The sequence below is a fragment of the Oncorhynchus mykiss genome, chromosome 25 (genome assembly GCF_057628025.1).
Source record: "Oncorhynchus mykiss isolate SJ-2025 chromosome 25, ASM5762802v1, whole genome shotgun sequence".
Taxonomy (NCBI): Eukaryota; Metazoa; Chordata; class Actinopteri; order Salmoniformes; family Salmonidae; genus Oncorhynchus; species Oncorhynchus mykiss.
The window spans coordinates 11,931,080-11,951,815 of NC_143046.1; the positions used below are offsets into that span (position 1 = coordinate 11,931,080).

General features: G+C 43.2%; 1 protein-coding gene across 1 annotated transcript; it reads right to left on the minus strand.

Annotated features, from left to right (window-relative positions):
• Window positions 1-10,715: 10,715 nt before the first annotated feature.
• Window positions 10,716-17,854, minus strand: LOC110504560 (thymosin beta-a). The gene is made up of 2 exons (XM_036970223.2): window positions 17,743-17,854; window positions 10,716-11,269 (listed from the first exon to the last, which is right to left on the minus strand). Exons 1-2 carry the CDS (start codon window positions 17,843-17,845, stop codon window positions 11,229-11,231), a joined length of 144 nt encoding a protein of 47 aa, XP_036826118.1. The 5' UTR covers window positions 17,846-17,854; the 3' UTR covers window positions 10,716-11,228.
• Between the last annotated feature and the right edge of the window lie 2,882 nt (window positions 17,855-20,736).

The following is a 20,736-nucleotide window of genomic DNA, read 5'->3' on the forward strand; positions in this document are numbered from 1 at the left end:
TATATACAGTAGAGAGGCTATATACAGTAGAGAGGCTATATACAGTAGAGAGGCTATAACAGTAGAGAGGCTATAACAGTAGAGAGGCTATATACAGTAGAGAGGCTATAACAGTAGAGAGGCTATATACAGTAGAGAGGCTATAACAGTAGAGAGGCTATAACAGTAGCGAGGCTATAACATTAGCGAGGCTATATACAGTAGTGAGGCTATATACAGTAGCGAGGCTATAACATTAGCGAGGCTATATACAGTAGTGAGGCTATATACAGTAGCGAGGCTATAACATTAGCGAGGCTATATACAGTAGCGAGGCTATGTACAGGCACCGGTTAGTCGGGCTGATTGAGGCAATATGTACAGGTAGGTATAGTTAAAGTGACTATGCATTTATGATCAACAGAGAGTAGCAGCAGCGAAAAAGAGGGGTTGGCGGGTGGGGGGTTGGCGGGTGGCGGGACACAATGCAAATAGTCCGGGTAGCCATTTGTTTGCCTGTTCAGGAGTCTTATGGCTTTGGGGAGAAGCTGTTGAGAAGCGTTTTGGTCCTAGACTTGGAGCTCCGGTACCGCTTGCCATGCAATTTTTTTGACAATTGTTAGGGCCTTCCTCTGACACTGCCTGGTGTAGAGGTACTGGATGGCAGGCAGCTTAGCCCCAGTGATGTACTGGGCCGTTCGCACTACCCTCTGTCGTGCCTTGCGGTCAGATACCGAGCAGTTGACGTACCAGGCAGTGATGCAACCAGTGCTCTCGATGTTGCAGCTGTAGAACCTTTTGAGGATCTTTTTTAGTCTCCTGAGGGGGAATAGGCTTTATCGTGCCCTCTTCACACCTGTCTTGGTGTGTTTGGACCATGATAGTTGTTGGTGATGTGGACACCAAGGAACTGGAAGCTCCCAACCTGCTCCACTACAGCCCCGTCGATGAGAATGGGGGCGTGCTCGGTCCTCCTTTTCCTGTAGTCCACAATCATCTCCTTTGTCTTGATTGTGTTGAGGGAGAGGTTGTTATTCTGGCACCACCCGGCCAGGCCAGGACCTCCTCCCTATAGGCTGTCTCGTCGTTGTCGTTGATCAGGCCTACCACTGTTGTGTCGTCTGCAAACTTAATGATGGTGTTGGAGTCGTGCCTGGTCATGCAGTCGTGGGTGAACAGGGAGGACAGGAGGGGACTGAGCACGCACCCCATGAGCTTGTTATGGTGTTATTATTATGGTCTGGGTTCAAAGTAAAGATGGGTGGGGGCTGTTCAAAAGGAAATTCAAGCGTCTTATTGTGGCTAGATAACCACAGTAAATATAGGATCAACATGGAGTTTGCTCGTTACATTTACTTACAGTACTTACTTACATTTGCTCCCTGTTGTTCATGTGTTACTCTGTGCATCGTCAATTCTGTGTGTGTCATCTGTCTTCTGCTAATGAGATCATGTGTCCTCTGTGAATACTGCACAGAGGAAACATTTACATGACATTTTACATCTCTCATTTTTATTCAGAGCGACTTACAGTCAGTTTACAATATGTTGCAATATGTGAAATATCTCCCTGGTATATTTTTCCCCGTTTGATCAAAGATTAAGCTACTCTTCCTGGGTTTCACACAGAACATGAAACATGACCTAACAGCAGCAGCTACTCTTCCTGGGGGCCACACAGAACATGAAACATGATGTAACAGCAGCAGCTACTCTTCCTGGGTTTCACACAGAACATGAAACATGATGTAACAGCAGCAGCTACTCTTCCTGGGGGCCACACAGAACATGAAACATGACCTAACAGCAGCAGCTACTCTTCCTGGGGGTCACACAGAACATGAAACATGACCTAACAGCAGCAGCTACTCTTCCTGGGGCCACACAGAACATGAAACATGACCTAACAGCAGCAGCTACTCTTCCTGGGGGTCACACAGAACATGAAACATGACCTAACAGCAGCAGCTACTCTTCCTGGGGTTCACACAGAACATGAAACATGACCTAACAGCAGCAGCTACTCTTCCTGGGGGCCACACAGAACATGAAACATGACCTAACAGCAGCAGCTACTCTTCCTGGGGGTCACACAGAACATGACACATGACATAACAGCAGCAGCTACTCTTCCTGGGGCCACACAGAACATGAAACATGATGTAACAGCAGCAGCTACTCTTCCTGGGGCCACACAGAACACGAAACATGACCTAACAGCAGCAGCTACTCTTCCTGGGGTTCACACAGAACATGAAACATGACCTAACAGCAGCAGCTACTCTTCCTGGGGGCCACACAGAACATGAAACATGACCTAACAGCAGCAGCTACTCTTCCTGGGGGTCACACAGAACATGACACATGATGTAACAGCAGCAGCTACTCTTCCTGGGGCCACACAGAACATGAAACATGATGTAATACAGAACATTAATAGACAAGAACAGCTCAACGACAGAACTACATCAATGTTTTTTTAAAGGCACACGTAGCCTACATATCAATACATTCACACAAACTATATAGGTCAAATAGGGAAGATGCGTTGTGCCGTGAGGTGTTGCTTTATCTGTTTTTGAAACCAGGTTTGCTGTTTATTTGAGCAATATGAGATGGAAGGAAGTTCCATGCAATAAGGGCTCTATATTTCTTGAATTTGTTCTGGATTTGGGGACAGTGAAAAGACCCCTGGTGGCATGTCTGGTGGGATAAGTGTGTATGTCAGAGCTGTGTGTAAGTTGATTATGCAAACAATTTGTGGTTTTCAACACATTAATGTTTCTTATAAAAAGAAGAAGTGATGCAGTCAGTCTCTCATCAACTCTTAGCCAAGAGAGACTGGTATTCATAGTATTTATATCAGCCCTCTGATTACAATTAAGAGCAAGATGTGCCGCTCTGTTCTGGGCCAGATGCAGCTTAACCAGGTCTTTCCTTGCAGCACTTGGCCACACGTCTTGACATTGATCAAGATATGATAACACTAGAGCCTGCAGGACTTGCTTGTTGGAGTGTGATGTCGAAAAAGTAGAGCATCTCTTTATTACAGACAGACCTTTCCCCATCTTTACAACCATTGAATATATATGTTTTGACCATGACAGTTTACTATCTAAGGTAACGGCAAGTAATTTAGTCTCCTCAACTTGTTCAACAGCCACACTGTTCATTACCAGATTCAGCTGAGGTCTAGAATTTAAGGAATGATTTGTACAAAATACAATGATCTTAGTTTTAGAGATGTTCAGGACCAGTTTATGACTGGCCACCCATTCCAAAACAGACTGAAACTCTTTGTTAAGGGTTTCAGTGACTTCATTAGCTGTGGTTTCTGATGCGTATATGGTTGAATCATCAGCATACATGGACACACACAGACTTTGTTTAATGCCAGTGGCAGGTCATTGCTAAAAATGGAAAAGAGCAGAGGGCCTAGAGAGCTGTCCTGCGGTACACCGCACTTTACATGTTTGACATTAGAGAAGCTTCCATTAAAGAAAACCCTTTGAGTTCTATTAGATAGATGGCTCTGAATCAACGATATGGAAGAGGTTGAAAAGCCATAACATAAGTTTTTCAACAACAGATTATGGTCAATAATATCAAAGGCTGCACTGAAATCGAACAGTACTCTTGTTACTGCTCCCACAATCTTATTATTAATTTCTTTCAACCAATCATCAGTCATTTGTGTCAGTGCAGTACATGTTGAGTGCCCTTCTCTATAAGCATGATGAAAGTCTGTTGTTAATATGTTTACAGAGAAATAGCATTGTATTTGGTCAAACATAATTTTTTCAGTTTGCTAAGAGCTGGCAGCAAGCTTACAGGTCTGCTGTTAGAACCAGTAAAGGCCGTTTGACCACTCTTGGGTAGCGGAATGACTTTGGCTTCCCTCCAGGCCTGAGAACAAAGACTTTCCTCTAGGCTCAGATTAAAGATATGACAGATAGGAGTGGCTATAGAGTCAGCTACTATCCTCAGTAGCTTTCTATCTATGTTGTCAATGCCAGAAGGTTTGTCATTATTGATCGATAACAATAATTGTTCCACCTCTCCCACACTAACTTTACAAAATTCAAACCTACAATGCTTTTCTTTCATATAGATTTTTTTATGCATGAATACAATTGCTCACTGTGTTCGTTGTTGGCATTTCCTGCCTAAGTTTGCCAACTTTGCCAATTAAGTAATCATTAATAAAATAATTGCCAACATCAAATGGTTTTGTGATGAATAAGCCATCTGATTCGATGAAAGATGGAATTGAATTTGTCTTTCTGCCCATCATTTCATTTAATGTACTCCAAAGTGTTTTTCCATCAGTCTGTATATCATTTATTTTGACTTCATAATACAGTTTATTCCTCTTTTTGGTGAGTTTAGTAATTTCATAATTTCTCGATTTGCAGTAGGTCAGCCAGTCAGATGTGCAGCCAAACTTATTAGCCATTCCTTTAGCCCCATCTCTTTCAACCATACAGTTTTTCAATTCCTCATCAATCCACGGAGCCTTAACAGTTCTAACAGTCAGTTTCTTAACAGGTGTATGTTTATCAATAATTGGAAGAAGCAATTTCATAAATTCATCAAGTGCAGTGTCTGGATGCTCCTCATTAATCACATCAGACCAACAACTATTTTTTAACATTATCCACATAAGAGTCACAGCAAAATCTTTTGTATGATCTCTTATACAGTACACTATTTTAGGCCCAGCTGTTGAAACTTTGGCTTTCCTGGATATAGCCACTGTATTGTGATCACTGCATCCAATGGGTACGGATACAGCTTTAGAATCAATCAATCAATCAATCAAATGTATATATAAAGCCCTTCGTACATCAGCTGATATCTCAAGGTGCTGTACAGAAACCCAGCCTAAATCCCCAAACAGCAAGCAATGCAGGTGTAGAAGCACGGTGCCTAGGAAAAACTCCCTAGAAAGACCAGAACCTAGGAAGAAATCTCTTCTGGCTGTGCCGGGTGGAGATTATAACAGAATATGGCCAAGATGTTCAAGTGTTCCTAGATGAACAAAGTTCTACAGTATCAGTAAAAATGTGATCGATACATGTGGATGATCTTGTTACTGTAGTGTTTGTAAACACCCTATATGTGACCAATACCATTTGATCTGACACACACACACAGTAGCCTACAGTGTTGTCAGAAAGTATATATACCCTTTGAATTATTCCACATTTTGTTGTGTTACAGCCTGAATTCAAAATGGATTAAATAGATTTTTTAAAATCTCATCCATCTACACACAATACCCCATAATGACAAAGTGAAAACCTGCTTAGCGAAATTTTAGCAAATGTATTGATTTGTTAAGCACATTTTTACTCCTGAACTTATTTAGGCTTGTCATAACAAAGGGGTTGAATACTTATTGACTCTTGACATTGCAGCTTTTAATTTTTAATTTATTTGTAAAAATGTAATTCCACTTTGACATTATGGGGGTATTGTGTGTAAGCCAGTGACACACCATCTCAAATGAATCAATGAATGAATGAAGTTCAGGCTGTAACACAATAACATGTGAAAAAGTCAAGGGGTGTGAACACTTTCTGAAGGCTCTGCATGTGCACGTTCAGCAGTAGGACACACATCACTGAGGATATCACCACTCTATGGTCTTTGTCCTCCTAGATATTACCGGTCTCTATGACGTGTGTCATCCATTAGACTAGACTACTAGAGAGTTCATCCTTATGACACCATAGAGATAGTGAAGAGGGGCATGTGGAACTCTGCCAGGGCAGATTCCGTCTCTATTTGAGACCATATTTAACCAATTATCCCATAGCTGAGATAAACATCCTCCCAGTGAGGAGAATAAAGGCTGTAGCTAAGGTGGTCCACTCACAAAATCAACAATGGGATAATTATCATAATTAAATGAAATAAAAATAAATGATAATTGGTTGAATACATGCGTTTATACCAATCACTGGGAGGACGTTTCTCATTGATGGGATAATTGGTTGAATACAGCCTTATACTCGTCACTGGGAGGACGTTTATCTATGAATGATGTCCTATGATTGTAACTCCCTCTTACTTACAGTAATATGTCAGAAATACACTGTCAAACACACTGTGGGGTCAAACACACTGTGGAGTCAAACACACTGTGGAGTCAAACACACTGTGGAGTGTGTGTCTGTGAGATCTGGCAAGTCTATTCCACAAGTGGAAGCAGGATCCAGAGGAAACGTGTTGTAGCAAACCGGAGGTTTAAAAACAACAACATCCTTCTTGGTACCCAGTTATTTCAAATCTCCTCTGCTAAATTCATTGACATGAGTCCTCTCTTTCTCAGCTATAAGAACAGGCAGACCTGTTACTAACATGATCTTGACTTCCCCTTTTTTTTGCAGTGCCGTAACTTAAAAAGTGTTGGGTAATTGTGCAGAAGAAGACTCCAGATAATGCAATATATATATCAGCTAATACAGCACCCATAACTCATAACTCTGTTGGTCCACTGCTGAGGCAGATTGAGGAGAGGAGCATGCTGCAGAGGCAGAGGTAGGAGAGGGGCATTCTGAGGCCTGCTGCAGAGGCAGAGGGAGGAGAGGGGTACAGTTGTGTCCCAAATGTCTATTAATTTTGTAGTGCACTACTTTTGATCAGGCCCATAGTGCCCTGGTCAAAAGTAATGCTCTATATAGGGAATAATGTACCATTTGGGACAGAAACTGTCACTACACCAGGCTGGATATCGAAAAACCCTAAAAGTTTTACCCAAGCAATGCAGAATGTGTGGGGAGAAACCTTGGTAGAGCTTGCATTTCAATATTCAAGGAAGCGCCCAACTAAATGTACAGCTCGGATTATACTTGTGCTTGTGTTGTGCTGCAATGCTGTTCCTATGAAAAACATCTGCTGTTAACTTTTGTTTGAAGGCGCATCACTGTAATAGTTTTAGCATAGTGAAGGGTGTTTCATGTTTGACTGGAGGATCCTCAGCTTTGCTTGAGTTTGTAGTTAGAGTTGGAGGTATCAGTTGAACGGCTGACTAGCTACATATGTTACACTTGGCTGAGACTAAATAGTATTACAATACCTGTGTAGCACACAATGACATGTAAATATTTTCATTTTAGGGCCAACAAAAGCACCGTATCAATGGAGAACGACTGAACCCTCTAATTGAAGCCACGGCGGTTCAAGGCGGTACTGCAGGCATTGTTTGCAGAAAACAGGGCCTCCAATTATAGTGAATGGAAAAATTGTAATCTTCATGATCAATCTTCATGTAAATAAAATTATGTTTTGAAGACAATCATGGTACAAATTATTTATTGTAATACACCAGATGTATGTCCTTGAACTGATTATTTTAAAATCATGCAGAAGGATAATTTAAGGATAATTTAGTGACTAATGGCATCTGCAGTACCCCGTTCGGCCTGCAACTGCTCTAGTCAGCAACGTCACTTCCTGGAGTAGCTCAAACTGCGCATCCTATGTCTCCATGAGACGCCATTTTAACGGACTTCATTTGGCTTCAATGCGCTATTGAGTCTTCACATAGGAATGAATGGTGTCACATAATCGATGGCTTTGTCCATTCATGTACAGGGCATTCGGAAAGTATTCCGACTCCTTCACTTTTTCCACATCTTGTTACTTTACAGCCTTTTTCTAAAATGGATTACATTTTTCCCCCCTCATCAATCTACACACAATACTCCATAATGACAAAGTGAAAACAAGGTTTCTAGACAACAACAAAAAATTAAATACCTTATTTACACAAGTATTCAGATCCTTTGATCCTTTGCTACGAGACTCGAAATCGAAATTGTTTCCATTAATCATCCTTGAGATGTTTCTACAACTTCATTGGAGTCCACCTGTGGTAAATTAAATTGATTGGACATGGTTTGGAAAGGCACACAGCTGACAGTGCATGTCAGAGCAAAAACCAAGCCATGAGGTCGAAGGAATTGTCTGTAGAGCTCCGAGACAGGATTGTGTCGAGACACAGATCTGGGGAAGGGTAAAAGGAATGTCTGCAGCATTGAATGTCTCCAAGAACATAGTGGCCTCCATCATTCTTAAATGGAAGAAGTTTGGAACCACCAAGACTCTTCCTAGAGCAGGCCGCCCGGCCAATATGAGCAATCGGGAGAAGGGCCTTGGTCAGGGAGGTGACCAAAAACCCGATGGTCACTCTGACAGAGCTCCAGAGTTCCTCTGTGGAGATGAGAGAACCTTCGAAAAGGACAACCCTCTCTGCAGCACTCCACCAATCAGGCCTTTATGGTAGAGTGTCCATTTAGAAACCACTCCTCAGTAAAAGGCACATGACAGCCTGCTTGGAGTTTGCAAAAAGGCACCTAAAGGACTCTGACCATGAGAAACAAGATTCTCTGGTCTGATGAAACCAAGATTGAACTCTGGCCTGAATGCCAAGTGTCACTGCCACGCCCTGATCTGTTTCACCTGTCTTTGCGAGTGTCTCCACCCCCTCCAGGTGTCGCCCATCTTCCCCATTATCCCTGTGTATTTATACCTGTGTTCTCTGTCTGTCTGTTGCCAGTTCGTTTTGTTTCGTAAAGCCTACCAGTGTTTTACCCTCTGCTCCTGTCTCTCGTTTTCCTAGTTTTCCTGGTGTTGACCATTCTACCTGCCCTGACCCTGCCTGCCGTCCTGTACCTTTGCCCCACCTATCTGTATACCGCCCTCTACCCTCCTTGACCTGCTTTTTGCCTGCCCCTGTTCGATTAATAAATTGTTGTTACTTTGACGTTGTCTGCATCTGGGTCTTACTTGAAACGTGATAGTACGAACTGACCATGACTGACCCAGCAGATCCGGACCAGCTACGAAACACCATCTCCTGACATGACATGTCCGCATTTGTCGCCACTTGCATGGTTTGTGCACAGAACAACACTCCTCGGCAAGCTCTGGCTGGTCTCCTCCAACCTCTGTCTGTCCCTCACCGTACCTGGTCTCACATCTCCCTGGACTTTGTCACGGGTCTTCCCCCACCATCCTGATTGTGGTGGATCGGTTTTCCAAAGCTGCCCACTTCATTCCTTTCCCCAAACTACCCTCTGCCAAAGAGATGGCCCAGCTCATGCAGCACATCTTCCAGATCCATGGTCTACCAGTAGACATGGTCTCCGACTGGGGTCCTCAGTTCTCCACCCAGTACTGGAAGGCGTTCTGCACCCTCATTGGGTTGTTGGCCATCCTGTCCTCCGGGTTCCACCGCCAGTCGGAGCGAGCCAACCAGACGACTCTGCTCTGCCTGGTCTCCGCCAACCCTACCACCTGGAGCCAGCAGCTTGTGTGGGTTGAATATGCCCACAACACCCTTCCCTGCTCTGCCACGGACCTATCACCTTTTGAGTGTTCCCTGGGGGTATCAGCCCCCGCTCTTCCCTGAGCAGGAAGAAGAGGTCGGCATACCTTCTGCCCAGATGTTTGTTCACCGCTGTCGTCGTACCTGGAGGAGAGCCCGGTCGGCCCTCCTCAAGACCACCTCCAGGTATCGACGACAAGCAGTTCACAACCGGACCCCGGCATTGGCTAGGACAGAAGGTATGGCTGTCCAACCGGGATCTGCCCCTCCAAAGTCGTTAGCCCCTCTGCTGTTCGTCTTCTGCTGCCCCGTACCATTCATATACATCTTACCTTTCATGTGTCCAGAGTTAAACCAATGTCTCACAGCCCTTTGTCTCCTGTTTCCTTGATTGTTCCTGTTTTCCTAGTTTTCCCAGTGCTGACCATTCTGCCTCCCCTGACCCTGCCTGCCGTCCTGTACCTTTGCCCCACCTATCTGGATTACCGCCCTCTGCCTGCCTTGACCTGCTTTTTGCCTAAACTCAGCTGTTGTTACTTCGATTTCGTCTGCATCTGCGTCTTACCTGAAACGTGATAGTCACGTCTGGAGGAAACCTGGCACCATCACTACAGTGAAGCATGTTGGTGGTGGCAGCATCATGCTGTGGGGATGTTTTTCAGTGGCAGGAACTGGGAGACTTGTCAGGTTCGAGGGAAAGATAAACGGAGAAAAGTACAGAGATCCTTGATGAAAACCTGCTCCAGAGCACTTAGGACCTCAGACTGGGGCGAAGGTACACCTTCCAACAGGACAACAACCCTATCACACAGCCAAGACAATGCAGGAGTGGCTTCGGGACAAGTCTCTGAATGTCCTTGAGTGGCCCAGCCAGAGCCCGGACTTGAACCCGATCGAACATTCCTGGAGAGACCTGAAAATAGCTGTGCAGCGACGCTCCCCATCCAACCTGACAGGGCTTGAGAGGACATGCAGAGAAAAATGGGAGAAACTCCCTAAATACAGGTGTGCCAAGCTTGTAGCTTCATGCCCAAGAAGACTTGAGGCTGTAATCGCTGCCAAAGGTGCTTCAACAAAGTACGGAGTCTGAATACTTATGTAAATTTGATATTTCCGTTCTTTATTTTTAATACATTTGCTTACATTTCTAAAAACCTGTTTTGCTTTGTCATTATTGGGTATAGTGTGTTGATTGATGAGAGGGATTTTTTTTCTCCATTTTAGAATAAGGCTGTAACATAACAAAATGTGGAAAAAGTCAAGGGGTCTGAACACTTTCCAAAATGTGCTGTACATATTTTAATGAATCTTAATAGGATTGTATACTCAATATAATGATAAAAACATCACAAGATTACACTTATTGACTGAAGTCAAAATAATTAAGACAAGACCCAAATTCAGTTCTACAACACTCATTTTATTAAAACAAAAATATCTTCTCTCATGTTATTGTTACAGAACTTATCCAGAATGGCACTGTGTACAGGCAGAACATTGGGCATAGTTGACAGTGTTATTGTTACAGAACTTATCCAGAATGGCACTGTGTACAGGCAGAACATTGGGCATAGTTGACAGTGGAACAGACGGTGACAGTATTATCGCTCATAGACACAAACACAACGTGTTCATTTCTTCCTTCTGTTCAACCCTGGCTCATCCATCTTTATCTTAGTTCACCCCTTTCCAACCAAGACTGCATAAAAAAAAGCCTAATTCAAAACATTTGACAGTTAAAATCATATTGGCCTTCCCTTTACTAATCATGCACCCCTAACCCCACAGCATCAGAGTCAACGCCATTGTGATTAACTAACATGGCGATACGGAAAGAAGCAGAAGCGATAGTCATATTTATTAGGTGGAGGAGAAGAGAGAGGGATGACTGGAGGAGAGGAACCATGGCGTTTCATTTGGAGCCCTCTTCAGCTTTCTTCTCCTGCTCGATATCTGTGAGAGAAAGAGCGAGCGAGGGAGGGGGAGAGCAAGAGACTTAGTGATTAGTCTATGTCTTGATCACTGTTGTGATGGATACATGGCATATTGAGTAATCAAACTATCATATATATTTGTTAATCACCTCATTTATTTCAAAACACTCAAAACAGGACATCACAACCCATCCAAAATGGAAGATACTGTATCAGAAAATGGCAGTACATCATCATACAGAACGTTAAAATCACGAGCTATCACTGAGCAATAGAACACAGGAAGATTCCACTCTCATCAGGAGGGGGGCTGGTTGAGAGGCAGCTTCTGAGACAGATGGTTCCTCTCATGTCATTGGCTCGTTATCAGTCTGGCTGGTAAAACCGCCAGTCCAATAGTCAAGCATCTTTTATTGTGCTATCAACAACCCTCTCGTCAGGTTTCTACTGTAAATCCTGCTATCAACAACCCTCTCCTCGGGTTTCTACTGTAAATCTTCAAGAGGTGTGTGTGAGGCTGTCTGAGTGAAGCTATATGGTATGTCTGTTGGGAATACTGCACTGTACAGCCCTGTCTAAGTTGGTACTTGCCAGAGTTTATGGGGAAATTGTGCTTTAAGAAATAAAATGGAAGACTACACAATAGAACATGGTAACAGAGTAATTGTCATGTCATTTTAATATTATGACCATGTAATACTGATGTAAATACCTGGAAATAGAGAACTGGAAATAGAAAGCCTAACCAACCAACTTCAATTGGGGGTCTAGATTTCATTACTAGAGGTTCCTCCCTGCATTGCAGTATTCTCTGTCCTGGGGTGGGGGTTATTGCAGTATTCTCTGTCCTGGGGTGGGGGTTATTGCAGTATTCTCTGTCCTGGGGTGGGGGTTATGATGCTTACTACTGCTCTCCCAATCACACCTCTTACCACACTGCTACGGACAGAGAACATCTTGAATATCCACCCAAATCACACCTCCTACCACACTGCTACTGACAAACAATTTATATACATTTCCACACTATGAGTTTGGAATAATACTGTGAAATTGTGAAAAGGATGATGCCATTTCAGTGTAAGAGCTGTTTGAAAAAGCTGCCTGAAATTTCAGCCTGTTTTGGTGGGAGTGAGATTTGGCGTTCCATGGTAACATCACCATGCGGTAAAATTAGTTAATAGACCAATAAGAAAGAGAGTTCCAAACCCCTCTGCCAATAACAGCTAATTTTCTGTTTTCCGCTCCCCACTCAAAACCTGCTAAATTCTTGCTTGAGAAATTGCTCTTCGCTAAGAAGATATTTTTGTTTCTCTTTGACAATTTTAACTCACAGCAATCACAGTAATCACAGCAATCACAGTAATCACAGTAATCACAGCAATCACAGCAATCACAGTAATCACAGTAATCACAGTAATCACAGTAATCACAGCAATCACAGCAATCACAGCAGTCACAGTAATCACAGCAATCACAGCAATCACAGCAATCACAGTAATCACAGCAATCACAGTAATCACAGCAATCACAGTAATCACAGCAATCACAGTAATCACAGCAATCACAGCAATCACAGTAATCACAGCAATCACAGTAATCACAGCAATCACAGCAATCACAGTAATCACAGCAATCACAGTAATCACAGCAATCACAGCAATCACAGTAATCACATCAATAGCCTAGTGGTTAGAGTGTAGAGGCGGCAGGTAGCCTAGTGGTTAGAGTGTAGAGGCGGCAGGTAGCCTAGTGGTTAGAGTGTAGAGGCGGCAGGTAGCCTAGTGGTTAGAGTGTAGAGGCGGCAGGTAGCCGTGTGGTTAGAGTGTAGAGGCGGCAGGTAGCCTTGTGGTTAGAGTGTAGAGGCGGCAGGTAGCCTTGTGGTTAGAGTGTAGAGGCGGCAGGTAGCCTAGTGGTTAGAGTGTAGAGGCGTCAGGTAGCCTTGTGGTTAGAGTGTAAAGGCGGCAGGTAGCCTAGTGGTTAGAGTGTAGAGGCGGCAGGTAGCCTAGTGGTTAGAGTATAGAGGCGGCAGGTAGCCTAGTGGTTAGAGTGTAGAGGCGGCAGGTAGTCTAGTGGTTAGAGTGTAGAGGCGGCAGGTAGCATAGTGGTTAGAGTGTAGAGGCGGCAGGTAGCCTAGGGGTTAGAGTGTAGAGGCAGCAGGTAGCCTTGTGGTTAGAGTGTAGAGGCGGCAGGTAGCCTAGTGGTTAGAGTGTAGAGGCGGCAGGTAGCCTAGGGGTTAGAGTGTAGAGGCGGCAGGTAGCCTAGTGGTTAGAGTGTAGAGGCGGAAGGTAGCCTAGTGGTTAGAGTGTAGAGGCGGCAGGTAGCCTAGTGGTTAGAGCGTTGGACTAGTAACCGAAAGGTTGCAAAATGTTGCATTCCCGAGCTGCCAAGGTAAAAATCTGTCGTTCTGCCCCTGAACAAGGCAGTTAACCCACTGTTCCTAGGCCATCATTGAAAATAAGAATATGTTCTTAATTAACTGACTTGTCTAGTTAAATAAAGGTAAAATAAAAAATAAAATGTATGAAGTTTGAGATGTGGGCATGCAGTATCTCAGGTTAGGATTGGATCGTGACAGATAGAGGCAACAACAGAGGTTATATGAGCATTCCCTTTAAAATGCTAAAATGCTGTACTGTTGACCAGAGCCAGGCACTATGTGGGGATAAGGGTTCAATTTGGGATGGAACAAGAGAAAGGAGGAATCAGGCAGAATCTGATGGAGGGGGGTGATAAGGATCAGTTCATGTTGATGAGGCTGCTGTCATGGTGACCGCGTAACTCCTCTCTTCCTGCTCCTCTGTCACGTCATTTCCTGTCTGACCTACGGCTTCAGCCTTGTCCATCCTGTCTGAACTAAGACCTCTTTAGGTCGGCACTAAAGCCTTAGCTAGTACAGTCCCTTTCTGCACCAGAAGGCAGACTCTCCTCCCCTAACTGCACTAAGATTGCATCTCCAATGCAGCTTGACTTCAAAGCTCAATGCACAGGCCCAGAAAGCCCAGCCTTTTGTGACTACTCTGCATAATGTTATTAATACCAAAGAAATAACTGGTGGCTGCCAGGCCTCAGAGCCACTAAAATATCATCACGGTTCTGTAACGCTGCTGGATAGCAGTCAGACAAGCGTGTACTTGATAACTGGAATGCAGTGGGCGTAACTGTAAAAATGTTACCTACGGTGAGTGTTCTTCTCAACAGTGTACAGTGTACTGTTTCTGGATGGTCAGGTGAAGATTTACCCTCTACTTTACATACAGTCAAATAAAGAGAAACTACACATCACTAACTCTACAGTAGAAGGGCACTAACTCTACAGTAGAAGGGCACTAACTCTACAGTAGAAGGACACTAATACACTACTAACACTACAGTAGAAGGGCACAAATACACTACTAACACTACAGTAGAAGGGCACTAACACTACAGTAGAAGGGCACTAATACACTACTAACACTACAGTAGAAGGGCACTAATACACTACTAACACTACAGTAGAAGGGCACTAACACTACAGTAGAAGGACACTAATACACTACTAACACTACAGTAGAAGGGCACTAATACACTACTAACACTACAGTAGAAGGGCACTAACACTACAGTAGAAGGGAACTAACACTACAGTAGAAGGGCACTAACACACTACTAACACTACAGTAGAAGGGCACTAACACTACAGTAGAAGGGAACTAACACTACAGTAGAAGGGCACTAATACACTACTAACACTACAGTAGAAGGGCACTAACACTACAGTAGAAGGGAACTAACACTACAGTAGAAGGGCACTAACACACTACTAACACTACAGTAGAAGGGCACTACCACTACAGTAGAAGGGCACTAATAGACAACTAACGCTACAGTAGAAGGGCACTAACTCTACAGTAAAGGGCACTAACACTACAGTAGAAGGGCACTAACACACTACTAACACTACAGTAGAAGGGCACTAACACACTACTAACACTACAGTAGAAGGGCACTAACACTACAGTAGAAGGGCACTAACACACTACTAACACTACAGTAGAAGGGCACTAACACTACAGTAGAAGGGCACTAAAACACTACTAACACTACAGTAGAAGGGCACTGACACACTACTAACACTACAGTAGAAGGGAACTAACACTACAGTAGAAGGGCACTAATACACAACTAACACTACAGTAGAAGGGCACTAACACTACAGTAGAAGGGCACTAACACACAACTAACACTACAGTAGAAGGGCACTAACACTACAGAAGAAGGGCACTAACACACTACTAACACTACAGTAGAAGGACACTAACACACTACTAACACTACAGTAGAAGGGCACTAACACACTATAGTAGAAGGGCACTAACACTACAGTAGAAGGGCACTAACACACTACTAACACTACAGTAGAAGGACACTAACACACTACTAACACTACAGTAGAAGGACACTAACTCTACAGTAAAGGGCACTAACACTACAGTAGAAGGGCACTAACACACTACTAACACTACAGTAGAAGGGCACTAACACACTACTAACACTACAGTAGAAGGGCACTAACACTACAGTAGAAGGGCACTAACACACTACTAACACTACAGTAGAAGGGCACTAACACTACAGTAGAAGGGCACTAAAACACTACTAACACTACAGTAGAAGGGCACTAACACACTACTAACACTACAGTAGAAGGGAACTAACACTACAGTAGACGGGCACTAATACACAACTAACACTACAGTAGAAGGGCACTAACACTACAGTAGAAGGGCACTAACACACTACTAACACTACAGTAGAAGGGCACTAACACTACAGTAGAAGGGCACTAACACTACAGAAGAAGGGCACTAACACACTACTAACACTACAGTAGAAGGACACTAACACACTACTAACACTACAGTAGAAGGGCACTAACACTACAGTAGAAGGGCACTAACACACTATAGTAGAAGGGCACTAACACTACAGTAGAAGGGCACTAACACACTACTAACACTACAGTAGAAGGACACTAACACACTACTAACACTACAGTAGAAGGACACTAACGCACTACTAACACTACAGTAGAAGGACACTAACACACTACAGTAGAAGGGCACTAACACTACAGTAGAAGGGCACTAACACACTACAGTAGAAGGGCACTAACTCTACAGTAGAAGGGCACTAACACACTACTAACACTACAGTAGAAGGGCACTAACACTACAGTAGAAGGGCACTAACACTACAGTAGAAGGGCACTAACACACTACTAACACTACAGTAGAAGGGCACTAACACACTACTAACACTACAGTAGAAGGGCACTAACACTACAGTAGAATGGCACTAACACACTACTAGCACTACAGTAGAAGGACACTAACACTACAGTAGAAGGGCACTAACACACTACAGTAGAAGGGCACTAACACTACAGTAGAAGGGCACTAACACACTACAGTAGAAGGGCACTACCTCTACAGTAGAAGGGCACTAACACACTACTAACACTACAGTAGAAGGGCACTAACACACTACTAACACTACAGTAGAAGGGCACTAACACTACAGTAGAAGGGCACTAACACACTACTAACACTACAGTAGAAGGGCACTAACACTACAGTAGAAGGGCACTAACACAATACTAACACTACAGTAGAAGGGCACTAACACTACAGTAGAAGGGCACTAACACACTACTAACACTACAGTAGAAGGGCACTAACACACTACTAACACTACAGTAGAAGGGCACTAACACTACAGTAGAATGGCACTAACACACTACTAACACTACAGTAGAAGGACACTAACACTACAGTAGAAGGGCACTAACACACTACAGTAGAAGGGCACTAACACTACAGTAGAAGGGCACTAACACACTACAGTAGAAGGGCACTAACACACTACTAACACTACAGTAGAAGGGCACTAACACTACAGTAGAAGGGCACTAACACACTACTAACACTACAGTAGAAGGGCATTAACACACTACAGTAGAAGGGCACTAACTCTACAGTAGAAGGGCACTAACACACTACAGTAGAAGGGCACTAACACTACAGTAGAAGGGCACTAACACACTACAGTAGAAGGGCACTAACTCTACAGTAGAAGGGCACTAACACACTACTAACACTACAGTAGAAGGGCACTAACACACTACTAACACTACAGTAGAAGGGCACTAACACTACAGTAGAAGGGCACTAACACACTACTAACACTACAGTAGAAGGGCACTAACACTACAGTAGAAGGGCACTAACACACTACTAACACTACAGTAGAAGGGCACTAACACTACAGTAGAATGGCACTAACACACTACTAACACTACAGTAGAAGGACACTAATACACAACTAACAGTTACAGAGTGTGGCAGACGTAGGAGTATGAGCAATAAGGGGAGGAGACAGGTTAGGAGACAGGACAGGAAAGAAGGAGACTGGGAAGGAGACAGAAAAGTAGATAGGGTAGGAGAAACGTACCCTCCTTGGTTGGCAGAGTGTTCTTCTCAGCAGTACTGGTCTTCTTTAGACACTTCTTGTCAAAGGTCTCCACTCCCTGCTTCACTGGGTTGTTGTCGCCCATCTTAGATGATGTCTGAGGGAGAAGGAGTCAGAATGTAAATGTCGAGAGAGAGAGGGAACAAGAAGAGATAGAGGGAGAGAGTCCTTAGACAAATGTGTAATCTAGAATACAGGTGAGTGGATGCAGGTATATCCAGCCACACCCACCTTTACCACACACACACACACACACACACACACACACACACACACACAATCCAGACTCTCTAGCTAGTTACGTAATTCAGTCACTTGAATCAACACACACTCCCACAACATTACCATTCACCATCTAACAAAGGAGAACAAATATCCAGGAGATAGAGAGCTGTTCTTATGGCGTCATGTTACCCAAGCACTCAGGTCTGCTGCAATGCACTGGTTCTATCTAGTATACAGGAACGCATAACTTTCTGCTTCAGAGAGAGAGAGAGAGAGGCTGCACAAAGAGCATATTGGGATGGAAGAAAGGTATTCTCAAAATCTATGAAAGGATGTGAATGAATGAACCTACACGCATTAGGATGTTAAGGTGCCACTTCCTAGTGTTTTAGATCTGTGTAGACCTGCAGTCTACTCATTCAAACACAAATACAATTCTGAGCATACTATTAGAAAGTGTACACTGCCCTAACAAGCAAAAAGGCAGTAACTGCTCATTTGGTCTAAGATTAGTTAATGTCATTTTTTGCTACATTAAATACATGCTTAATCATGTGGACAAGTATCCTGTATTGTGTTTTGGAGAAAATGGGGGTCATGTTAGCAGTAACTGCACAAAGTTACTGTGAACCCAAGGTAAATAAAATACATTTTTCTCAGTTCCACGCTATGAGCAGTTACTGACTTTTTGCTTGGTAGGGCAGTACATTGCAGTGTGATTTCACATGCAAGGGCCAATGGTGTATCATGTTCCACCTCCACACACTGGTGCTTTACTTGAACAAATATTTAATTTATACTTCCACAAACGCAGAACTCAAAAACAGTCTCATGATCTGCTTGCAGGCAGACCTTATCTCGGTTCCCGTGAGTGCAATAGCTGGGTGTGACGTTGTTGTTTTTGCAGACCAATTTCTGCAAACCGTACAGATTCATTCATAGGTGTCAACGCCATCTGCAGTCAAATCAGCTAATTTGACAGATCTGTCATGTTGAGTTTACTATTAGAACATGTTTTTATCATAAACGGCAGCCCAATGAACCGCCAAACCAAAAGGCTGACTGTAGGCTGGAAGCATGTCAGCCGTCAGCATCACATGCATTGATTGGGCTTTTAGGTAACAGTGCGACAACTGAAAACAATAAAATGTATTCGGAATGTCATCATACCAAGGCCTGTAACTATGATATAGATAGAGCCATGATGACAATTCGCCTAACCTAACCATACAATAAGGAAACACTGACACGTTAAATAGCCTAGTTGGCAAAGGAATGCTGCAGGTGCGTTAAATGCATGCATTGTAGAACTGTCAACACAGCAACAACAAAAAATGTTTAAAAAGCCTAACACTAAATCATATTGTCTAATAATAACAAATAATATATAGCCTATTATTTACTGACAATCAAATACAACCGCACCTTCCTTCCGTCTGTTATTTTTATTTTTTATTTTTGCATAAAAACACATAATAACACGATCATCAGAATAACGTTTTTAGGCTTTGATGGCAACATAGGGTGGCATCCATAAACTAACGAACACATAGAGGGAGACAGGGATATGGAATTTGAATCGTTTGTATATTAAAGCTACCAATATTTACCTGGTCCGAGGATGTGCGGTGAGAATGTCCGTTAAAGGTACTACGTCAGGGTGTAGTCTGCATATGTGTTGGACAAACGGTTAAATAGGGAAAGCGCAGCCTTTTTTTTTTACACCAACTAGACACCAATCTGAGCTCCGCCATTGGCCCAATCCATCCAGAGGAGGGATACCATTGGCCAGGTTAAATCCATTCGTTGAGATGTTGAGGGGGACAATGTTGTGCAGCGTTCATTTGATAAATCCGACAGTGATACCACAACGCCACTTTGTGGATACATACAGCATAGCTTACAGGTCCAGAGTTGAGTGGAGAGGGCAACGCAAGAAGCATCTCCATATAAAATTCATCATAAACTGGGTGGTTCCAGCCCTGAATGCTGATTGGCTGTTCCGTCGTGGTATATGAGACCATATACCACGGGTATGACAAAACATGTATTTTTACTTGCTCTAATTACTTTAGTAACAACTTTATAATAGCAATAAGGCACCTCTGGGGCTTGTGGTATATTGCCAATATACCACGGCTAATGGCTGTATCCAGGCACTCTGCAATGCGTCGTGCATAAGAACAGCCCTTAGCTGTGGTATATTCGCCATATACCACACCCCCTCGTACCTTATTGCTTAAGTATAAAGTGCAAACACATATTCAGAATAACCTGCAAAGTGAAACTCAAGTGTGGTTTGATAAAACATGTACTAATACTCAGGCATGTCATAATGCAGCCTCGTGGATCAACATTGTATAGTAGTACAGTCTGGTACTTACAGTATATGTTCTCTGATGTCAAAATTTTATGGGGTGGCAGGGTAGCCTAGTGGTTAGAGCGTTGGACTAGGAACCGAAAGGTTGCAAGTTCAAACCCCCGAGCTGACAAGGTACTGTCGTTCTCCCCCTGAACAGGCAGTTAACCCAAAATAAGAATTTGTTCTTAACTGACTTGCCTAGTTAAATAAAACAATTATCATTCATTATCATTGAGAGTGGAATATAATCAATTAGAATAGATATACTATATAGTCCATTTTGTGAGAAACGAAACATTGGTAATGAAGCAATAAGTATAAGACAAAAGAAGGGTCCTGAGTGATACATATCTCATTTGATTGATATGCAGTTGTTTGTTGAAATGTTA